The sequence below is a fragment of the Prionailurus bengalensis genome, chromosome C1 (assembly GCF_016509475.1).
Source record: "Prionailurus bengalensis isolate Pbe53 chromosome C1, Fcat_Pben_1.1_paternal_pri, whole genome shotgun sequence".
In the NCBI taxonomy this organism is placed as follows: domain Eukaryota; kingdom Metazoa; phylum Chordata; class Mammalia; order Carnivora; family Felidae; genus Prionailurus; species Prionailurus bengalensis.
In genome coordinates this window covers 117,689,759-117,713,388 of record NC_057345.1, presented here as the reverse complement: position 1 = coordinate 117,713,388, position 23,630 = coordinate 117,689,759, and the positions used below count along the sequence as shown (strand labels likewise).

The window sequence follows — 23,630 nt, the reverse complement described above, 5'->3', positions numbered from 1 at the left end:
AGAGCTTAGGTCACTCAGGCCAGGCCCCGGAGCCACACTGGACTTGGAAACTTGTGACACACTGCTCGGCCAGCCCCAGTGTGCTCCCAGTGAACCCCCCCTCTAGGTTCACAGCTCTTCCCAAGGGGCCACAAGCTGCCCGGGCAGGAGGTCTGTAGGGACGCTGTCTGGCCTTTGCTTAGGACCCGAAGCCCCAGGCTTCAAGCTCCCTCCCCTATCCTGCTCTTTCCATCCATCCCTTTTTCCCTGAGAATCCTATTGTTCTCCCTCTGTGTCGTCAAGGTAAAGGTGCAACCTGGTAAACAGGAAAAAGTTTATCACAACCCTGCAAATGGAAAAAGAAATGTGATGGCCTGAGAATAAGGACCTCAACTCGAAGCTTCTGGTTCAAGACGGTGGACTGAGCACTTGAGGAGATCCTTTCTGTCTTCGGGGGGGAGGGGCACCTTTAAAAACTGCTGCTGCCGTGGAGAAGCCACAGCCTAGAATCATGGGTGGGGGGGGCCAGTGGGTACAGTTCCGGGAGGGGCTGCCCCACCCCCCAGGCCCAGGTCCTGGCTTCAGAGCTCTTGGGAAAGAAAGTGGACAGGAGTGGGAAGCTATGGCTTCTCTGCTTTGAAATGAAAAAAATAAAATGGACAGCTAGCTCATCTGAGTTCTGAGGAAGGAGGACAAGCTGTCGAAACCAAGCAGCTGAAACATTTTAGTGCCAAATTAAGAAGCGTATTTATTTCCTACTTCTTTGCAAGCTACAAGACTCCACTAGAACCACAGGGAGAAGGTGAAAGGGGCGTCTGGATGGCTCAGGCGGTGGGGCCTTGGTCTCGGGGTCATGAGTTCGAGCCCCACGTTGGGTGTAGAGATTACTTAAAAATAAAATCTTTAAAAAAAGGAGAAGGTTAAAAACAAACACAGACAGCAGTGGGGGATTCCAGAAAATGGAAGCTTCCACTAACAGCAAACTTAACAGATCTTTATCAGACCCCCATTTGGAACTAAATAAAAAGGAGTCTGCCACAATTAAATAATTAAAATCGAGGCTGTCATCGCTTGGCCTAGGGAGTGGCATCACTTAGGTCTAGTGACTGACAGACCCCTTGAAAGGCTGGAAGTCAGAAGACCAAAGGTCTAGTCCTGACTCTTGTGACCTTGGGCAAATTATTCCACTTCCTTGTGGCTCACTGTCCTCAAAAAAGGAAATGACTGGTCCTGACTTTCCCCTAGGACTAATGTGTGGAGTTAGAACATACACCATGAAAGGCCACTGAGTACCAGAGCACAATATGACCCCGTCCTGTTGAGGTTAAGGGGGAGTAAGGGTGAGACACTCAGAGAACAGAAAGCCCGTTATAAAAATGGTGGAGCCAGACATGGGCTGGGGACGGGAGAGGAGGTCAACCACTCGTGCTGGAACAACTGGGTACCCACAGGCAAAAGAGTGATGCTGGACCTCTACTCACACCATGTACAGAAATTAACTTCAAATGAATCAAAGGCCACTGCTGAGCTCAAACTATGAAAATTCTTAAAAAGAAACATAGGCACAACTTTTCTTGAACTTGGATTACACCATGGCTTTTCAGATAGGGCACAAAAAGCACAAGCAAGGAAAGTAGGGGATCTTGGACATCATCGAAATTAAAAACTTTTGTGCTGTGAAGGACATCATAAGAAGGTGAAGACAATCCACAGAATGGGAGAAAAGTTTTACAGATCACAGAGCTGACAAAGGACCTGTATCTAGAATATACAAAGAACTGATGCAACTCAGCAATAAAAAAAGACCAACGATCCAAATAGAAATGGGCAAAGGATCTAAACAGGTATTTCTCCAAAGAAGACATAGAAATGGCCAATAAGCACATGAAAAGATGGTCAACATCAGTAGTCACTGGGGAAATGCAAATCAAAACCACGGTGAGATACCACTGGACACCCATTAGAGAATGTTCTAATCAAAAAGCAGCAAGTGTTGGTGAGGATGTTGAAAAACGAGCCCTCCTACACTGCTGGTGGGAGGCTAAAATGGTGCCACTGCTTTGGAAAACAATCTGGAAGTTTCTCAAAAAGTTAAACATAGAGTTCCGTAGGACCCAGCAATGCCAGGGTATACGCCCTGGCGAAAGATGTATGTAGGGTATACATCCTAGGTATATACCCAAACGAAATGAAAACATTATGTATGCAAAAACCTGTACAAATATGTTCATAGCAGCATCATTCGAAACAGCCGAAAAGTAGAAACTCGCGTATCAATCGGCTAATGAGTGGATAAACAAACTGTGACACATCTATCCAGAGAATGAAATACTACTCAACTATAAAAAGGACTGAAGTATGAATACATGTTCAACACAGATGCCCTAGAAAACACTACGCGAGAGAAAAAAAAAAAAAGCCAGTAACAAAAGGCCACTCACTGTAATTCCATATCCATGAAATGTCCAGAATAAGTAAATCTACGTGGAAAGGAGACTTGTGGTTGCCTAGGACAAGGGGAGCTGGGGGGAAAGTGGGAGGGTGATCACTAAAAGAAACAGGGTTTCTTTTGGGGGTGAGAAAAATGTCCTAAAATTGAATATGCTGATTCTGTGAATTTACTAAGAACCATAGAGCGGTATGCTCTGAATGGGTACACTGTATTGTATGTGAATTATATCTCAATAAAGCTGTTACCTGCTCCCACCCCCTCCCCCAAAACAGGAAAGGAATCAGGAGGCTGTTTTACTCTGTAGGAACACCATACCACCTGTGGTCCCAACATAACTCTTACTTAGAGAGCAGAGCCCCTTTCACCCTGAGAAGTGTCTTGATTTATATAATGAGTTTCTATCATCGCCCTATCACTGTGTGATATCAGGCAGATGGCTCTGCCCCTCTAGGTTTCATTTTCCCCAACTGGAAAGAAAGCAAGGTCTACCCAGTTCGGATCATCTTTGACCCCAGCCCTATAATCCCCTAAAGCTCTGCTTTAGAAGTTGTAAAATCCCGCTCCATTGATCATAGGGCTTCTCAATGCTCTGAAAGTTAAACCTAAGTTAGCGAAGAGTATAGATCACTGCGTGCCGGGAAACAGACGCAAGACAAAGCCTAATTGCTGAGTTTACTGGTTACTGATAATCAGAGTTCCCCAGAATTAAGCCACGAAGAAACGTGATCCAACCACTCCAATGCAGACAAAATGCCCTAAACACTCCCTCCATGCATGAAAAAAGATAAACATTTAAATTGGGGCCGCACAGAAAAGATGAACCCTAGGAAACTTGGTAAGTTTGGCAGTCGTCAGCCAAGGTCTTCTTTAAATGGGACCTGGTTAAGTCCATCCAACAGGGCCTGCTATCATGACCATCAAGGTCACCTGATCACATAGCCGAATACTCATTTCCTAATCTTCCTTACCCATGATTGCTTAGGGCATAAAATTACATAAAAGGGGCTCAAGCAAAATATCATTCTGTTCTCATCCCTTTCATACTCATGAGAACGTACCTGAAAAATAGTTGTTCTATCCTCTCCTTCTTCCTTCCAAGGGCACAGACCTAGGTCTATGTGGCCAGTCCTACACAAGCATCGTGGTGTCTACATCACCAATGCAGAGACAGGAGCCCATCGCTGGGCACTGCAAAAGCAGGTCCTTAGAAACAGAGTCAAGGTGAAAGCAGCAGAAGGCACAGAATAAGTCCCCTTCCCACCGATCCATCCAAGAAGCAGAAAGACAGATGCCCACCAGGGTCACTGAGAAGGGGAACCAACACGAAGACAGAACACTGGCAAGCCACCTACATCCAGTCAGCAGTCCTGGTCATGGAGCCGGTTCCCAGAAAAGGTGAAGGTCGGGGGGAGGCACAGCCTTCCCGGGAGGCAGGGGAATGGTCAGAAGGCACCGAGACACTCAGTGAACTGGCCTCCAACTAGGGAGCAAGGGGTTTCAGAGAAGATGGCCTTGCCATTTGCCTCTTTAAGATAGCAGGGCTGGGAAAAGAACGAGGAACATTCAAAAGCTGGAGGCCAAGAGGAAGGGAGAGAGGAGCCGCTAGCTTTCCGTACACCAGAGACTGCATCCGCAGGGTTCTGCTGGTTCGTGGGCCGTGATCTTCCTGGACTGGGCCAAGTCCCTCCCAGCCACAGCCCGCCAGGGGAGGCTGCGGCGTAGAGTGGTGCGGTTTCTACATCCGAGGGAATCCATTGGGCTGTGGGGTGGGGGCCGTACTTCACACGCTGGACTTTCGCTCAGAGGCCACATTTCAGGATGACGTGGTAGCCATCATTGCTCTCAGCTGCAAAGAGAAACACTGGACATTTCACAGGAAGAAGGGCAAGACAGCATGACCTTGGGGAAGGAGGGAGGGCACGGTACGGGTGTACCGGCAGGAGTCCCGCCACGGATATTGGCTCCAAACAGATGCATAGAGCAAAGGGTGCTAACAAAACCAGGCATTTTAACACATGCTTCATGGCAATGAGCCTTTCTACTACAGCCCTGGGCCCAAGGACTGAAGGCTCTATGTCCAAGAAGGCTTTGAACAAACTGTGGTTCTCGGGGTGTTATGGCCCCCAGCTCTCTGAAGGCAGCTGCTGGCTAGATCCAGAGAACAGGGGGGAAAGGAATGGCCCTGTCAGAGTCCAGAGTCTGTGACCCGGTCATAGGGCATTCATTCTGATATACTCCATACATTCACCTGCCCCGGGCCTAAGGAGGGTCACAGCCAGTCTTTCTGTCTCCTGGCACACGAGTTCCTTCTCAGACACCTTCCCCAAGTGGAACCTTCATATCCCACCCCAGCCCCAGATCCCTGATCCACCAGGCCTACAGGCTGAGTGAGGGAGTTCATGGAGAACACATCTCCTGGCAAGGATTTCCCCTTCAGAACAGACTGTGGGGGCCAATCTCAATAGTTCTCGCATTTCCAGGGCAAGGCTTCACAGGAAGACTGCGTTCCTTTTCCCCAGATGATGTCCCCAGATAACGCTGTCTCCAGGGACCCACTGCGCAGGCAGGCCCCACTCACCCTATTACCCAGACAGGAGGCAGGGGGCGCAGCCAGGAGAAGGGGTGAGGGGGCTTTACCTTTCAAGGTACTGAGGATAAAACAAGACTCATCCTGGAAATTCTGCACCATCTGAAAGGCAAAAGACAGACCATGTCCCTTCAACAAGGACTTCCTAATATGAAAAGCCTCAGTGACACGGAGCTAAGCCACCACAGCTGGCGGAAATGACGGTCACTGTGTTTGCACAAATGCAGAACGGTTCCACTAACACTTACTAAGGAAACATGAAACTAGATACATGTACAAAATGATTACCATTTTAAGTAACAAAAACTGAACAGGAAGGACAGAGAGGAGCCTGGCAGGGAAGCAAAATGTGCACATTTAATAGAGAACTACATGTTTGTTTGCTTTCGTTTTGCGTTCTCCTAGTTACTTGGTCCTCCAATCCCTACAGCGGCCACATTACAGAAGCGCGTGTGTGTACAATAGCAACAACGACAAAAAAATTACAGTGCTTAAAAAAAAAAATACCTTGGTGATTGGTAGCCTCCGTATATCAGACTCCCAGGAGGACCAATAGAAACACAGCGCCACCCCCTATGTTTACAAAGTGGCAGGAATGGAAGCATTACTCAGCCGAGTCTCTCCAGTTCTCATTCTGATTAACTACCAAGTGACCTTGGGCAAGTCAACCTTTTTCCTGCTGGTCTCCATGCCCTATCTGTAAAATGGGGCCGTTTCCATAACAGAAGAACAGAACCAGGGTGCAGAACAATGGAAACTGGCACCCGCTGTTGGTGGAGTGTTCAGCCATATGACCGCTGTGTGAAACTTGCCCGCAGGATCTAGGACATTCCTCCTACAGGCTGGGGTTCTAGATAAACTCCGGCACGTGGACAAAGCGCACCTGAGAATGTTTAGAGCAGCGCTGTCTGTTAACTAGAGGGGGCGCCTGGCTGGCTCCGTGGGAGGAGCATGGGACTCTTGATCTCAGGGTCATGAGTTCGTGCCCCACGTTGGGTGTGGAGATTGTTTAAACAAAAACTTAAAAGAAACTGCTAACTGGAGACCGTGCCTGTGTCAGTCAGCGGAAGCAGGAACAAACTGTGGCCTAATCATGCTACGCCATTCAGTGCACCACTGGCCTCCAGCAGCATCTGACCTGTGTGAAATCTCAAAAATATACAGGGAATGGGGGCGCCTGGGTGGCTCAGTTGGTTAAGCGTCCGACTCCGTCTCCGGTCATGATCTCGCGGTTTGTGAGTTCAAGCCCCGCGTCGGGCTCTGTGCTGACAGCTCAGAGCCTGGAGCCTGCTTCGGATTCTGTGCCTCCCTCTCTCTCTGCCCCTCCCCTGCTTGCACTCTGTCTCTCTCTTTCTCAAAAATAAATAAAAATTCAAAAAATTTTTTAAATATACAGGGAAATGAAAGAAAGTCACAGAAAAATATGCTATTATTCCACCTATATCAAGTTTTAAAATAGGCAAAATTAAATATGTTGAGGAGGAACAAAGGAGCGATTAACACAAAATTCAGACCAGCAGGTGGAGGGATGGAGTGGAACAGGAAAGGAGCCCACAAAGGGGCTAACACAATATGGCACTAACCTGAGTGCAGGTATCGGGCACTTAAGCATACGTCTGCCATATTTCACAATATCAACGGAAAGAATATTAAAAATATACTTAAATATACCCCCCACACGCATAGACTAGCCAACACGATGGCAAAACCCCTTTCCAAATTAAAAAAGTCAAGCTACATATTATTGCCCCCCAAATCCTGCAAATCCATCCACCTGTCGACCCCTGCCCCTCCCTGCAGGGCCTAATGATGCATGAAGTACATTTATTCTATACTACTGGCCTGTGCCCTCTAGGACTCTTGGCGGCCCAGCCACTTGGGCATGCAAAGCCCTAAGCAGAGCCCACTTGGGCTTAATCAGTAACTCCCTTGTTTAATTAAGTGCCCTTGCACCTCAGGGGCTGGCTCCGCGGCTGGCCAGGCTGCCTCCAGCACTCTGGCAATTAAGAACCAAAGGTTTCCAATTGATTCAGGGTTAAGAGGCAAGGAGACTTCAGGGGAATAAGAATCGCCTACTTAGCTGAGGTAGCTTTTGAGTTCTGTTCTCTGCTTCACTTGCTTAACTGCTCACTCTGGAGGGCACAGGGCAAGCTGGGGAAGGAACTTCCTGCAGGGACCCGTGAAATTGCAAGGGTTCCGCACATTCTTGGCTTTTGTCTTCACCAAAGAAATTCATTGTGAAATGCAAAGTGACACATTTTCCGTGCCACTACAGCAGTCCATCGCTCAGGGTGTCTCAACCTTCCTGGCTACTCTAAAGTTAGTGCTCAAGTCGGGAACTCTGGGCTTCATCTTATCTGTGAAATGGGGGTGCAAAAATAGCTGCACTGGATTTGAACGTAATGACATGGACGGAGTTCTGAACCGGTGACAAAGACGGCAAGTTGCAGAAAATGTACAGCTGGACCTTTGGGATGTGCGTGTGTGTCTGTGTGTGTGTGTGTGTGTGTGTGTGTGTGTGTGTGGTAAAGATTTTATTATTTTTAAGAAATCTCCACACCCAACATGGGACTTGAACTCACAACCCTGAGATCAAGAGCTGCGTGCTCCACTGAGCCAGCCAGGCATCCATCTTTGTCATGTGTTTTTAAAACCCACACCTACACAACCTACACAACGCTCGGGCACATGACGGATGCTCACACAAAACGTCGTCTGGCAGAATCCCTTCAAAGCTAACATAAACTCTTCTAGGAAAAGAGTGGGGAAGATAAGGACCCTTCACATTTGCCTTCAGCTGGTTTACACTTTTTAAATTTTTTTTAATGTTTGTTTATATTTGAGGTGGGGGGAGAGTGGGGGAGCGACAGAGAGAGAGGGAGACACAGAATCCGAAGCAGGCTCCAGGCTCTGAGCCATCAGCATAGAGCCTGATGCCGGGCTCAAACCCACAAACCGTGAGATCATGACCTAAGCCAAAGTCAGACGCTTAACCGACTGAGCCACCCAGGCGCCCCAATTTACACTTCCTGACTTATACTAACTGTGAATTGCTTTTGAGTTCAAAAGGAAGGCAATCGCTGCCCCCTTGCCAACCTCCAGGACCAAACTGCCATGAAATGGGGGGCTCTCACCACCCCTATCTGGGGTCTCCTGCTGCCTGATGCTATTTTCTCATTTTATCCTTACTCCAACCTCCTTGGTGGGTATACTTATCCCCATTTTACAGATGTGTAAACTGAGGCTCACAGAGGTTACGTAAATTTGCCCCAGGTCACTCCGCTCCTGGGAGCAAGGTCCAGGTGGGGACACGCATCCAATCCCAAAGCCCACATCTGCTCTGCACTCCCAGCCACCATCCGGGTGCCATGTCACCTACAGTCCTCTCCAGATGTTTTCAGAGTTCTCACAGGGGGCTCAGGGGGCTGCCCCTGCCCCCATTAGCCCAACTGTGTTTATAAAGGCCTCATTTCAGGGGAGGTGGCACAGCCTGCTGTCTATGAGCTGGGCTCTACAGCCTGACACCAGGGTTCCCATCCCCTTACCAGCTGTGAGACCTGGGGCAATTACTCAGCCTCTCTGTGCCTCCAGTTTCTCATTTATGAAGTGGGATCATTTTACCCACTTCACAGGAAGCTGTTGGGATTAAACGAATCACTACGCGGGCACTTAGAACAGTAAGCAGCGGGTAAATACCGACACTCCTTACTGTTATTATCAAGAGGAGGGACTGGGATAGAACAGGCCTGAAAGCTCTGTTCTGCCGTGTGCAGGAATGCCTAAACATCCCGGCAAACCAGTTTAATTAATAACCCCCTCCTTAGCCGTGAGTGCGATCAGATCACCGTGTGCCCTCTGCCAGCGGCCGCTTGGGCCGTGTACAGGTCTGTGTGGCCAAGGACAGACCCGGGAAGGCTGCGGCACCTCCACCATTCAGCACAGGAGGGCTCCGTTCTCTCACACGACCTGCATCCTCTCCATCACCCAGCTCCCTGGGACCCGCCGCCCACCCTCCTCCCAACTTCTTCCAGCCCCGACCGTGAGCACCCTGAGGGCAGGGGTGCAGTCTGTGCCGTGGCTCCTGCATGGCGCCTGGCTGAGGATGGGGCCTGGAGTGGACACTAGAGAACTATTTAGAGCCACAGAACTCTCTCCCCCTGCGCTCCGGGTGCAGTCAAGGGCATGTGGCACGCAGAGAAGACTTAGCGGCCATCTCTGGACGGAAGTCATCCCCAAGCCCCAGGGGGTGCCTCCCTGCAGCCCCAAGACCCGGGCCGCAAGTTGGGGCTGGGCAGCGCTCACCTCGTTGCTGACCACCACGTGGATGCCGGTGGGGCCCTGCCGATAGACTCGGTGGATGTGCTGGGGGGAGATGCTATACAGGTTGGCAATCTTCTCAACCAGCTCCAAGGTGGTCAGCTCCTCCAAGAAGATGGCGTGGTACACTGCAGGGTGAGGGACAGGGCCTTCTGTAGAACACATGCCTGCTTTCTAAGGAGCCCACCCCTGTGCCCACCCCCCATCAGTCACTGGGTTGTAAGGATGCCCATGCCCAGACTGATTCGCCAGGACCTGGCTGGAACAGGCACAAAGCCCCTGCACGGCCCAGTGACAGGGGAACCGCAGCGAGGCTATGGGTCCTCATTCCCGTACCCGTCTCTCCTGGGGGGAATCTTCCATAGAATGTAGAATTCCTGCGTCCGCCCCACACCCAGTGACACCCATTTAGGGTTGGGAGCTAGAGCGAGATCAGCTGGCACAACTCTGTATTTTAACGAGCTTCCAGCGATTCTGACGTGCGGCCAGACGTGCACCCTCGCAGGAGAGAGGAGAAATCCTGTGTCCCCTGTCCTTCCTTTCCGTTGCACAGAGGGGCCACTGGATGGCTTTGGGGGAGCAAAGAGCAGGATTTAAGGACAACTGCCACTTGACAGCAGGCGAGTCTTGTCCTTGCCCTTCCCCACAGCCCAAATACTACTCAGCTCCAGCACTGCGACCACAAAGGGAAGGGGGGCGCTGGGAGTGTCACCAGCCCGCTGGAAGACAGCAGTGACCCCGAGGCTGGAAATGCTTCCTTATTCGAAATCCAAACCCGCCAGGCGGGAGGCAACTCTGGGCTCCCGGCGGTGGACTACACGCTCAGGGGTGGGGGGAGGGGTGCACAACCAGATTGAATTAGAGATTCCCAAACTCCTACCTCAACCGAGGAACAGAGACCCCATTCTTTCAAAAGCGTGTGTGCGTGCACGTGCAAACGCACACACATCGGCTCCCCCTGAAGGGGTGCCAGCCAGGCAACAGATTTGCCGTCCCAGGATGTCAGACAGGCTGACCGGCCGTCCAACTCCGCAGAGGAGGTGGCCGCTGTGTGCTGCCCCTTCCCGTGCAGACACCAGCTCCAAATGCCAGCCTCTCTCGGGGGAGTCCTTTTTATAACACTTCTAACCTACCTGTGTTTAGGTTACCCTGCTCCACTTTTTCTGAGTTCACTCTGCCAACAAATCAGGCCGGCCACAAACACCCAGACGGCTCGCAGGCCGGCACCCTGTGCTGTATACCTTTTGTCGCTGGCCTTGCCTGCCCCCAGCTGAGTGTGGTGCCCACCAGGAGTGCTTGGAGCGGCTGACAGGGTCAGTGGGACACTCCCCTGAACGCCTCCCAAGCCACCTCTCATCCGGGGTCTGGTGGGGGCAGCCTGGGGAAGCACGAGGCTCTAGAGTAGGCAATCCCAGGTTCAAATCCCAACTCGGTCACACGAGAAGCAAGGCCGCAAACGATCTCTACACGTCCTAGAGCCTTGGGGCACGTGCAGGGTCAGCTCCATGAGCTGAAATCCGTCCTTCACAGGCTGACAGTTGCAAAGCAGGGGAAGGAGCCAGACATCCTCCAGAAGCGTACAGGAGCCAGACCCAGGGCTCAGAAGCCAGTTCCTGGGGTCCAACTGTTTGGGTTCTGGCTCTGCCTTGTACGACGCTGTCGTTTTGGGGCAGTTACCCACTCTGTGCCTCAGGGTCCCCAACAGTGAGACAACGTTCCCAACAGTTCCTACTAGAAGCAAATAAGTGAGCACACGGAGCCCTCTGGACAGGGCCAGAGCGATCTGGAGGGACCCGCAGAGGCACACGGGGTGCTCCCTCGCTCCCTGCAGACACACACAAAGAACAGACTCTACTGACACTGGCAAGCGCCCAGAAGCAAAGCGCTTCCCCTTCCCTGCATCGTCTCACTGAAACCGCACGCCCTGGGGGTTGGGTTGCTGTCTCTATTTCACACACGTGGAAGCTGCGGCACAGGCCCTGGTACCCTGCCCGAGGCCACACTGCCAACAGGCCACACGGCCGGCACTGGGCCTGACCTCAGCCGTGTCCTCTCACCAAACTGCCTCCAGACTAGACTGCCGACCGGAAAGAGCCACGTGCCCCTGAGGTGCTCCTCAGCCCTCGTGCAGCCACCAAACCACACGGGAAAGACTTATCCAGCTGGGGGAAACCACAAGAGGCCACACTGCGGGCATATGGCCACTGAGTGTCACCAGTCACCAGCCTGGGAGCCTGGGAGCCAGAAGGCCCCACTCCCAATACCACAAGTGGCTAAGTGGCTCTGGGGGAACACACCCCCTCTCTGGGCCTGTTCCCCAGATAGGAAGGAAGTAAGCTGGACCACACATTCTGTGGGATGACCTCCACCTTAAAACATTTCGATCCCAGGAGGAAGTTGAACAAAAACTCGTCTTGCACGAAGCCGGAGTGAGATGGGTTCAGTGGCAACGTTCTCTGCAAGAGGACTCAGGCTGCTGCTACATCTTCCTGTTACTCCGCCAACCCCTATAATCGGCCCTGGGTTGGGGAGGGGTGCCCACAACTCACCACACAGACTGCTGTCCCCACCGCCATCCCGCTTCTGCTGCAGGGGCGCTCGGTTCTGCTCCAGCTCCTGACAGACGTAAATGGTCATCTTCGGCCTCACGTTCCTGGCAGGAGCAGAGGAAATAAATAGCAGGGAGGGGGGAGGGGGGAGGGGGGAAGGGGGAGAAGGACCAGGCTCTGTTGTTCCGGAACGTTCCAGCATGCAGGGGCCCATACTTGTGCTGGGCCTCTAAAGCTGCACGCGGGCTCGCCTGCAGGCAGGAGGTCCCACAACAGGCCATGAGGGCACTCTGCCCAGAACACGAGGCTCAAGACACAAGGCGTTTTTCAGGGTGGTAACAAGCGCAAACACCTTCTCCGGCTTTCCAGAACTCAACATGCCCACTGCCTTCCATCCTCACACACCCAGAGAGCTGGAACCTCATTTTACAGAGGAGGAAACTGAGGCTCACAGGGATGAAGGCTTTAACCCCGTTGTAAAACCCGTAACAGGCAGATCAGATCTGAGATTCACACCCCGGCTCTCTCCCTCCCTCTAAAACTGGGCTGTTCACGTGTGAAAGTTAAATGAGGGGCGCCTGGGTGGCTCGGTCGGTTAAGCGTCCGACTTCGGCTCAGGTCACGATCTCACGGTCCGTGAGTTCGAGCCCCGCGTCGGGCTCTGTGCTGACAGCTCAGAGCCTGGAGCCTGTTTCGGATTCTGTGTCTCCCTCTCTCTCTGCTCCTCCCCTGTTCATGCTCTGTCTCTCTCTGTCTCAAAAATAAATAAACGTTAAAAAAAAAAAAAAAATTTAAAAGTCACATGCTCAGTTACGTTAGCCTGAAACCAGGCACTCCATGGCCATACGAGGCCGGGGCTGCCGTGCTGAGCGGTGAGGCCCAGAACACTTCTGCCGCAGCAGGTGGCTCCCTCAGAGCCAGCCCCGCCCTCCAGTCTGCCCAGAGAACCGGGCGCTGCGGCATGAGGCTGAGTAGCCAATCCAGGCCTCCCTCTGGGAAGAGGCAGCTGGAAACCCAGGACCATGCAAGCCACTGAGGCTGAGGGGCTGACATCCAGAGCCAAGGCTCGTGCCAAAAAGAGAGAGAGAGAGAGAGAGAGAGAGAGAGAGAGAGAGAGAGAGAAGGGGCCTCCGGGCAAGATGAGCAGCGGCCGGCCGGCCCAGCCCCGCCCCACCCCCCATGACCCTGATCCCCCCTCAAAGGGCCTCCTTCTGCACCTGCCCCCTGAGGAGCCCTGTCCCTACCAGCCAGCCCACTGGGATGGGGCCTCCTGCCACCCCCTGTATCCAGCTGGACACTGGCACCTACCGGCCTTTGATGGCATTAAAGAGCCGGATCCCATCGGCAGGGCCACAGATCTGGACCAAATCGTCTCGAGACATCTTAAGCAAGTCAGCACCTAGGTAGGTAAATGAGGCCGCTCGTTAGTGGGACACACAGAAAAGGTCCCCTCCCTGGGCACCTGCAGATGCTGCACCGTGGGCGGGGAGACAGGGAAGAGTCTGCCTCATCCTCAGGGAGCATCAGACATTCCAGGGAGAAAGAAACAGCAAAAAGATAAACATCAGAAAACCACCGCGCAAGAGAGGAGTAGTGTTCTCAAAACTCGGCAGAACAATCGGGCATCTATGAGAGCTGAGAGGTCCTCACAGCCTGTGCCTGCCTGCCGCTCCCTCCACACCGTTCACCGGCACGTAACATATGAGCATGGCACCCAGCACGGGACGCCGGTCGCACATGCACTTGCCTGAATACAAAAGTACATGGCTCGCCAGAGGCGGCCGCTCTGAAGGCACCCGTGCTCCCGGCGCACAGATCAAGAGGCAGAATGCTCCCACCCCCCACAGGCCCCTCGTGCCAGCCAGCCCCCCTCCCTGCCAATGGGGAACTGCTGTCCTGATTTCTCACAGGCAGGAGTTTTGCGTGCGTCTTTGAAACTGACATAAGTGGAACGGAGTCGGCTGTGTTTTCCGATGTCTGCTCCTCCCTCCAAGCTCTACTTCTGGGCTCATTCATGCTGTTTGTGGTTATACATCATTCATGCCCTTTCTTAGACATTATTGGTTGGGTGCATACACCACACTCACGTGTCCCTTCTGCCGATAGGCACTGGGCGTGCTCCCAGTTGGGAGCGATTATGAATAAGGTCTATGAACATCCTCGTCTGCAGATACAGTCTCTTCCTCAAAGCTCAAGGAGGCCTCTACAGGCTTGTGCCCATGTGGACTCTGCGAGGCACAAGTATGCTACGAGCCTTCTGCTGAAAACCAGCCAACAGCCACATGGCCAGGAGTGACAATATCCATATTCCCCTTTTCCTGCCACAGTTAAGATACAGTTTCAGGTGTATTTCTGTAGGCACAATGGCTCCCCGACACGGAGTAAAAGCCAAACTCCCTCCACTCTTCTACCAGGCCCCTCAGTACCTCTCTGACCTCACCTCTTTCCCCAGTTCCCTTGGCCCCAGTCACCTGGGTGCTCTGCTCTGTGGTCACACCAGTCAGGCATCCACCTTGTGGCCTCTGCACTTTCACCCCGCTTGGAAATTTCACTGCCCCCCTCCCCACTTGGCTCACGTCCCTCCTTTGGCCCAGCCTCTGCTCAAGGGCACTTCTCAGGAAGACCTGTGCAGAGCACCCCACCTTAAGACAGCAGCCCTCCTCGCTCCTCCCGGGCCGGGGCCACGTCCCTCCTCACAGCCTGCCCATCACAGGAGGGTCACACTGCGCTGAGACGCCTGGTTCACACAGCTGCACTGACTCGAAGCTGCAAGGACCCCTGAGGACAACGTCCCTGTCCCACCGTCCTCATACCTGCCCCCCAGCACAGAGGAAGGTCTTAACAGAAGCTGGGCTGAAAGATGACCACGTGCGGTGCTCCTTCCACTGCCACAGATGCCCTTGGGGGTCGCTCCTCTAGTTCTGGCCAAAACTCTCCTCTCCCCGTCACTCTGAGCTGACTCGGCTTGGTGGCAATGTTCACTGCTCAGTCTACCCTTATACCCCACAGCCCTGGCTCTGGGTCTCTAACAGCCCTGTCAGCAAGGGCTTCAACAACCATTTAGAGAAGGAAGGACCAGATTCCCCTTCTCACCTGTGGCTTCACCACCATCTCACAGGTTGTGGCTCTGGAGACCGTGTGACCGACAGGCAGCATTACCAGGAAGGCTTGCTGAGTACGCAGCGGCCTCGTTTGCCTGGCCAAGGGGGCCCTTCCCAGGTAGACTAGAGCCCGCCCCATGGGACCCACATGGTCTGCTCTAACAGCCACCCTCGACTGGAAACTTCTAGGGGCAGGATTTCCTAATTTAGCACTTGGCCCAGGGTCGGCAAATGTGAGTGAGTGACCAATATGCTGGGTCCCCAGGACAAAACCACGGCCCTGCAGGCACAGCGGGAGAGTCCTGGAAGATAACTAGCTTTGTTAAGTGTTTCTAAGATCTAAGACGTGGGTCTTAAAAACAACATAGGGGCACCCAGGTGGCTCGGTTAAGCATCTGACTTCAGCTCAGGTCACGATCTCATGGTTCATGGGTTCGAGCCCCACGTCAGGCTCTGTGCTGACAGCTCAGAGCCTGGAGCCTGCTTCAGATTCTGTGCCTCCTTCTCTCTCTCTGCCCCTACCCTGCTCGCACTCTGTCTCTCCCTCTCTCAAAAATAAATAAACGTTTACAAAAAAATTTTTTTAATAAATAAATTAATTTAAAAAAATAAAAAATAAATAGCGGCGCCTGGGTGGCTCAGTCAGTTGAGAATCCGACTTCGGCGCAGGTCATGATCTCGCAGTTCATGAGTTCGAGCCCCACGTTGGGCTCTGTGCTGACAGCTTGGAGCCTGGAGCCTGCTTCAGATTCTGTGTCTCCCTCTCTCTGCCCCTTTCCCGCTCATGCTCTCTCTTTCAAAAATGAATAAACATTAAGGGCAAAAAAAAAAAAAAATTAAATAAATAAACAAATAAATAAATACATAAATAAATATATAATAAAACACAGAGATGTTCTCACCCGAGAAGCTGGCAAAGAGCCGGCAAAACTGTGAGAATCTGTTTCGGTGCAGCCACTGCTGGGCATCCTGGATCGAGGCCGATGGAAGCAGGTGCTGCAGGCAGAGAGAAGGGGCCTTGAAATGACCAGGCAGGGTCTACCCAGGGACACGCGGCCAGAGAGCCTGGCTGCAGACACTTACGTCATTGCCTAAGGGCAGGGTCTCCACTGGGTGGGTCGGAGAGCTGTTCCTGCAAAGGAAGAGAACAGGTCATAAGGTGTGAGGATGCCTTCTGGGACACAGGAAGGTCCCCGGGCCAGGGCTCTCACCTCCCCTCAGGTATGGTGTTGGCTGCAAATGCAGCAGGGCGTCCAGAATTTCCCAGGTCAGAGAGTGCAGGCAGTAACCACCTGCACAGCCCCTCAAAATCCCTGACCAACCGTTCAGGGTAGACGCGATGTTCTGGCTGGCAACACAGCCGGGCCAGCGATAACCCCTCCACCCCAAGCTCAGGGTCTGTTTGCATCCGATTCTCTCCCACACCATTTCCACCCCAGCCTCAGCCCCAGGGAAGGACACCTGCCCTAAAAGCCCCAGACACGACTCTGCACAGTGACTTGGCGCCTGGACAGTGGCAGCTAAACACTTCTCTCTGCAGAGACAGGACAGGGCTGGGGGCTCCCCAGGGAGGCATCCTGCAGTGAACGACAGCCACCCTGGGACGTCCGTCCATGAGGAAAACAGTCTCATCATTGGAGGCACACCGACCTCCTTTCAAGGGCTTGCTACAGAGAAGGCACAGACCTTCTAATCCTAAATATCCTAAAATCCTAAATATCTGGATTTTTTTTTTAATTTTTTTTCAATGTTTATTTATTTTTGAGACAGAGGAAGATAGAGCTTGAACGGGGGAGGGCCAGAGACAGAGAAGACACAGAATCTGAAACAGGCTCCAGGCTCTGAGCTGTCAGCACACAGCCCAATGAGGGGCTCTAACTCACAGACCGCAAGATCATGACCCGAGCCGAAGCCAGACACTTAACCGACTGAGCCACCCAGGCACCCCTAAATATCTGGATTTGTAAGTTGAGAAAAAATACACTTTATTTTTTTTAAGTTTATTTATTTTGAGAGAGAGCACAAGCAGGGGAGGAGCAGAGAGAGAAAGGGAGAGAAAGGGAGAGAGAGAGAGAGAGAGAGAGAGAGGGAGAGAGAGAGAACGAACCCCAAGCAGGCTCCACACCGTCAGCGTGGAGCCCGACACAGGACTCGATCTCACAAACCATGAGATCACGACCTGAGTCAAAACCAAGAGTCGGACCCTTAAGTGACTGAGCCACCCAGGCACCCCAAGAGAGAGATACATTTTAAAATGACCCTCCCAGAGGTACCTGGGTGGCTCAGTTGGTTAAGCATCCATCTTCGGCTCAGGTTATGATCTTGTGGTTCGCGAGTTCAAGCCCTGCGTCAGGCTCTGTACTAACAGCTTAGACCCTAGAGCCTGCTTCGAATTCTGTGTCTCCCTCTCTCTCTGCCCCTCCCCCATTTGCAGGCACGCGTGCTCTCTCTCTCTAAAATAAGCATTAAAAATTTTTTTAATCATAAAATGATAAGTTTCAATTTGTATGTACCTTATCACAGTAACAATGAAGAAAAGGCCCTTGTAGGGATGACCCTCAGACCAGTCATCGGTAAAAACAGCTACGCTTTGTCACGTGTCTTTGAGGCCCGGGGCACCTTACACACGTTCCCCTGACCCTGCATGGAATCCTGACTCCCTTGGTAGTGGGGAGAGCAAGGCTGAGGGAGGTTAAGGAACTGCCCCCCCAAAAGGTGGGATTTAACACTCGGTCCGCCTGATTCTGAACATGACGTCTTTTCTATGCCCCCCCCCAGCCCCCCTCACCTTGTGAAATCAAGTTCATAGACACTCTTGTGTGACAAGCACAAGCTTTGAGGCATCCCAGGTTCCATGCCCACATCTCCCCCTGCCCCCAGGAACAGGATCAAGATGTGCATGGCCATCACAGGGGCGCCGTGGGCCCTTCCTGTGCCACAAACCCCAGGAAAGGCCGGACTGACGCCCACCGGCCCCTGCACTACCGTCACCTTAGAGTCAGTGTGGCCTGTGCATTTGCAGAGCTGGGTGACCAGTAACGAGGCCACTTCTGGGTTACAAGCCCTGAAACCCGGGGCCAGGATCACCCTGGGCTGACACTGCTACCCAGAGAACATGCACAAGGATCGCAGAGAGAACCAAGAAGGCCCCTCACGGCCACTGCAGCCACCCAAACAGCTGCCTCCCAAGGCCCCATCTGTGTAGGGGGCCATTCTGCCCTGGAGGGCCCCTGCAGACCAACCTGCTTTTACCGGGGGAAGGCATGGGCAGGCGGGTTGTGGGCTGTTGGCCCACAGATGGGTGTTTACAGACACATGTCCACGCACAGAAAGCTGTGCAAATATTACAAACACCTCCCCGAAACCCAAATCAATGCCAAGGTACTAAAGGAGGGAAAAGGCAGAGAAGAAGATCCAGAAAGGAGCCTATACCCACGATCACTCCATGGACTCTTAGAGGGAGAAAACAGCAGACGTACCCTTCGCCGAGGCCAAAGCTGTTTGGAGAGCCATTGTAGCTGGGAGACGGGGCGCTGTTCACCTGATAGGCCATGTCGGGCCACGGGGAGCACTGCAGAAAGAGCACAGGGCAGCGGTGACTCGGGGGCCATCGTACTCAGGGGCAACTCGGGCAGCAGCAGCCATCGAGGCCGGTGCATGCAACCACCGAACCCTCAATACCTGGCCTGTGTGAGCCAGCAAAGCATGGGTTACTTGGGCCACACAGAAGAAACCAAGTACGGCAGAGGAGACACCTGCCATTCAGTCATACCCAGAGCAAGCAAGGTGTGGCATGTGTCTCTCTGAGCTTCCCAGCAGCCACACCAGCGAGGGCAAGAAACATCATCCATCACCTGGGTCCACAAGGAGAGAGCCAGCTGCCCAGAGGCAGGTTTCCCAGGCACAGACAAATGTGGGTGAATGCACGCAACAGGGAGCACTGGACCCAGGTAACTCCCAAACAAAAATCATCAGTAAAGCTCAGAACTAAAACCTGCACTATTGGAAACCAGAATCAGCCGACGGGCCCTGGAGAGCAGGAGGCACTTGCTCAATCTCCGGGGGCAGCCCCCCTTCACCATCATTCTGTGCGTGCTTAGTGTGGGTCAGGTGTCCTGCTAGGAGCTCAGGGAGACAAGCCACACGGAAGATGTGATCCTTGGCCTCCGAGGAACTTCTTGTGCAGAAGCCAAAAATGAACGTATGTGAGAATCGCCCAGAGAAAGCACAGACATACAGGTTTTGCCTGTTGGGGCAGCCAGCAGACCCAGTATTCACTTCTTCTCTTCCCGGTGAGGACACCTCTTTGGAGAGGGCCAATTTGAAGCGTTCCTGAAGATTTACTATCAGCTGCCGAACCACAGGTTGGCAAATATTTAACTCTGTGGTGAGCGTGCGTTGGAATTTGTTGGTGCTAAATCCGGGAGCCAAGGAGGAAAGCCGACAAACTGTCACCTCACAAGGTCACAGGCCAGGTGGGGGTTTTGACCAACCATACCGCTCTGACAAGGACTTGGGGGGTTTCTGAAGCACCCCCGGACCTCTCCTCCCCTGGGGAAGTCAGGAGATAGCCCGGAGCAGAGAGGTTGAGGCTCAGCCGGGAAGGAAGAGGTGTCTGTAGATGCAGGGCAGTGGGAGCATGGAGGCCAACCCCGGATGGCATCACCCACAGGGGAAGGGATCGAGGCCTGGGGAGAACCCACCGGTCTGAGCCCTAATTCCTAAATGCAGGGCCTTGCACTTCTTTGCTGCCGAGAGTAAGGTAGGCTCTTCCTGTCCCAGGGCTCACTGGCCACTGTATCCCGAGTTAGATGAAACACCAGTACGTATCAGCCTGTGCCGCCAAATTAGCTTCCAGACTACCTTGTTGCAGACAGCCTTCCGCCTATGGCTGAATACACGTGCTCACACACACACCCCATCAGCCAGGACCAGGACCGGCCACTGTTCTCTTAGATGCTCCGTAGCCGGGCCTCACCCTTGACATCGCCTTAACCCCACCATGGCCGGCGCTGGGCCTCATGCGTGTGTGGAGGGCCTTTCAAGTTATTCGGTGAACAGACACCCACTGGCTGTACTGATTACAGAACACAGTGGGGAACAGCTGTTTAAACAAACAACAGAGCCCACCCAGGAAGAGGTGGCACCAGCGGTGACCTGTGACAGGAGGAAGGAGAGCCTGTGACGGCGAGGGTCTCAGACGTACCTTGGACAGAGAATGGCTGCAGCGGGTTGCTGTCGGTGTCAGGGTTAGGAGGAAACCCATTCCAACACCTGTCCAAACCACCAAGCAGCAAGCCGGCTGAGAAAGGAAGCCCGCGGGTCTTTCTACCACATGCAGAACCTCACGTGCATGGAGTCATCCAATGCTCCCTGTCTCAAATAGCCAGAGCCTGGAAAGAACCCGATGTCCTCCAGTAGGCCATCCAGCTACACAACGGAGGCCACGCCACTGGATAAAGTACTAGAATGCTCTTTGTGAACAGATGGGGAACAGACTCCCATAGGCTATTAAATACAGTTACAGAACAGCATGTCTGTGCGTGCTGTTGGTGCAAAACAAGCAGGTGTGGAGCAAATGTGTGTGAGCTGGCTTCCTTTGCAGAGAAAGCTGGGCCAGACACAGGTGGACCCAGAGATACCAGCTGCCCTTGGGGAAAGCTCGAGGCTAGGGCACCTTTGGGAGAGGTATTTTCTGAGGTACATACACTCTCTCCTACCTTTCGGATTTAGGGCCTTTACCAATCAAAAAAATAATAATAACCTGATTCTGTAAAGTGCAAATGGCAGCCCAGAGCTGGAAGCTATTTCTGGCCACCCAGCCTTATCGCATGAACACAGCTCTGGACCCGTGAACCTACCCCAATCTAATGGGCACTTTCAATAGAAGCATTCCCTCAAGGTGGGCGATTTCCCAAGAATCTAGACCAACAGTGCCATCATCCTGCTCCCGGCAGAAAGGCCTGGGCCCCGCACCGGGCACCCGGACAGCTCACCTCTGTGAGAATGGTGGTCTCGTAGGACGGCTGGTACTTCTCCTTCTCTTGGGCAGTTCTCTTCTCCATCTTTTCCCGGTCGGTCTTCTGTTTCCGGTCAGCTCCCTTTGGCTGCAAGTGCAGAGCACAGAGGTCCAATTAGCCCAAAGTGGGCAGGGGCAGCTGTCAGAGAAAGACCCAGGGCTGAGCGACAGTCCCCAAGGCCTGCACACGACCCACCTCACCCGGGGCCCAGAAGCCCAGGCAGGATCTCTGCACAGGAGAGCGTCTCCCTCGCCTCCCGGGCAGCAAGCACGCAGTCCTCTTCCTGGAGCCCTTGCGCTTCCCCACCCAAGGGAACTCACAGCCTGCCAGGGTCCTGCCACTTGGCTGCTCACGGGGAAGGTCAATGCCACTGGCCCATGGACAAACCCTTGGGAGCCACGGCAGATCCCACTGCACTCCCTGGGTTACCGGTGCGGGAAGTGTGGTCCGCACCTGCAGGCTAGGAGCCCCTGGACACTCGTGAAGGCCTCCTGACCCCCAGCTCCTGGGACTATGCTGCAGCTCCACTCCCACGCCCCACCCACACAGGGTGACACCCCCATCCTGACAGAGCCTCGCCTGGGCGCCAAGCACCCGTGAGCGACTTACAGAGGGGCCCAGGCTTCACAAGCTCCATCAGTTCTTTCATTTACAGGTAAGGAAACTGAGGCTCAAGTCACTTGTCTAAAATGAAGAGGAACCTGTTTGGCTGTTCAGGGTCTTAAAAAAAAAAACAAAACTGAAGCAGAACTAAGTGTCGACCAGGTGAAGAGTCCAAGAGAGCACGCCCGGGTGTGTACCACCACCAGGCCGGCCACAGCGGCCCTGCCCGCGGGGGTGCTCTGGACATTCACAGCCTGGTTGGTGGCTTCAGACATCAAGACTCCAAGCAGCCCCAGAACAGAGCAGTCTCACCGCATACACAGTGGACTGTGCCTGGAGTGAAGCAAAATCCGCCCGCTCCCAAGCTCAATGGCACCTTCACAGACTCTCTATGCACCTTCCTCAGGCTACAGCTTTTGGCTCCCAGCTCAAGGGCATTTTAGGAAACAGCTCTCAGGGGGGATGTGATACCCATGTTATATGGAAGTGGGTTTGAGGGAGTCGGTCACCTGGGGACAGGAACAACAGATCCGGTGTTCAGAGAAAGAGCTGGGCCTGCGGGACCCATACCCCGCTTCGTCTGCCTCCCGCTCCTGTCCCTAACAGGGGGGATTCTCCACTCAGGAGACATGGGGCGAGCCTGCGTGTGGGGCTGGCACTCGGCCCAGCGAGGCCCGGGGGAGGTAGCTGGTCAGAGAGGGGTCCTGCCTGTCTCTTCAGAGGCCCTGATGTACCCAGAGCCTCAGGGCAAGGCTCCAACAAGCAGGAGGCTTCCCAGTGATGGGGGCGAGTAGGGGTGGAAGAATGACGGACAGGTTGGCAAGGCTCTGCCCGGTGCTTGCGCACACCTGCTTGAACTGCTTCTGTGATGGGGCTGGATGCATGGGGTGGCCACACCTCCTCAGGCATTCTGAGAAGCCAGTTTCAGGGGACAGGGGCCCCTACACCCCTGCAGGAGATGCCAAGACCTTTCTTGAGTCATTCAAAGAAGCTTCCAGACCAATTCCTCAATAATAGCCGGTATATGGTCCAGGAGTGTGGTGGGCAGAGCCCTCGCCACTGAGCTTCTGCCTCAAGGTGTAGAAAGGGGAGCTGGTAGGGGGCGTGGGGAGGCCTAGGCGCTCCAGGGGGGCAGACACTGTCCCTTCTCTCCTGCTGCCCAGCACAGCCTCTGATCCCTAGGGACTCCACTGGATGCCACAGGACCTGAGGACAAGTACGGCTAGAAGGACCACAAATGTGGTCTGTATATGACAAGGACAGAGGATGACTGGGGACAGGCAAAGACCTCCAGCAGCACAGCTGTGGAGCTGTCCACCGGACCCAGAACTGTGAGATCCTAGAGCAGGCAATAAGACCAGAGGCCGCGGCACCCGGTGCACCAGTGGACAAGGTCAGCAGAAGCGTGTTCTCCAGAGACGGCCACGTCCTGATCCCCAGAGCCGACAGGCTGTCGCCTTATGCGGCAAAAGGGGTAAGGCTGCATGTGGAGTTAACAGAGCTAGCAGTGTGAGATGCAAACAGGAAGGTTATCCTGCATCATCCCGGGGGTCCAATGTAACCGCAGGGCCGCAGAAGTGGGCAAGGAAGGGAGGAGAGGAGGTTGGAGAGGTGTGGCGAGAAGGGCCCGGCCACTCTCGCTCGCTCTGAAGACAGGTGGACAAGTCACAGGCCGAGGAAGGCAGAGGCCTCTAGAAGCTGGAAAAGGTACGGAAAGGGATTCTCCTCCCTTGGAGCCTCCGTAAAGGAATTGAGCCCAGGGAGACCCTTTCAGACTTCGGGCCTCCAGCACTGGGAGATCGTGAATGTGTGTGGCTTTAAGCCCCTAAACGTATGGTAATTTGTTACAGCAGCAATAGGCAACCGATAGAGTGGGTTTGATTTCAAGGAGTCCCGATCCTGAAGCAGGGTTGCGAAGGGTGCTACCGCGGCACCGCTAACTGACCAAGGTGTCCCAATCCACACGGCCCACCCGCCCTCGCCCCCAGGGGTGCCACAGGCTCCGTCGTGACCCTGAATCTC

General features: G+C 53.6%; 1 protein-coding gene across 2 annotated transcripts in view; it reads right to left on the bottom strand.

Annotated features, from left to right (window-relative positions):
- Positions 1 to 702: 702 nt before the first annotated feature.
- TFCP2L1 (transcription factor CP2 like 1) overlaps positions 703 to 23,630 on the bottom strand; it is a 58,362-nt gene continuing 35,434 nt past the window's right edge. For both annotated transcript variants that reach the window (XM_043576557.1, XM_043576558.1), the window contains 9 exons: positions 20,982 to 21,092; positions 18,465 to 18,556; positions 16,069 to 16,117; positions 15,888 to 15,981; positions 13,193 to 13,283; positions 11,885 to 11,988; positions 9,321 to 9,463; positions 5,069 to 5,120; positions 703 to 4,277 (listed from right to left, as the gene is read on the bottom strand). In XM_043576557.1, the coding sequence (XP_043432492.1) occupies positions 4,231 to 4,277; positions 5,069 to 5,120; positions 9,321 to 9,463; positions 11,885 to 11,988; positions 13,193 to 13,283; positions 15,888 to 15,981; positions 16,069 to 16,117; positions 18,465 to 18,556; positions 20,982 to 21,092 (783 nt within the window). In that variant the 3' untranslated portion in view covers positions 703 to 4,230. The remainder of the gene's footprint in view (positions 4,278 to 5,068; positions 5,121 to 9,320; positions 9,464 to 11,884; positions 11,989 to 13,192; positions 13,284 to 15,887; positions 15,982 to 16,068; positions 16,118 to 18,464; positions 18,557 to 20,981; positions 21,093 to 23,630) is intronic.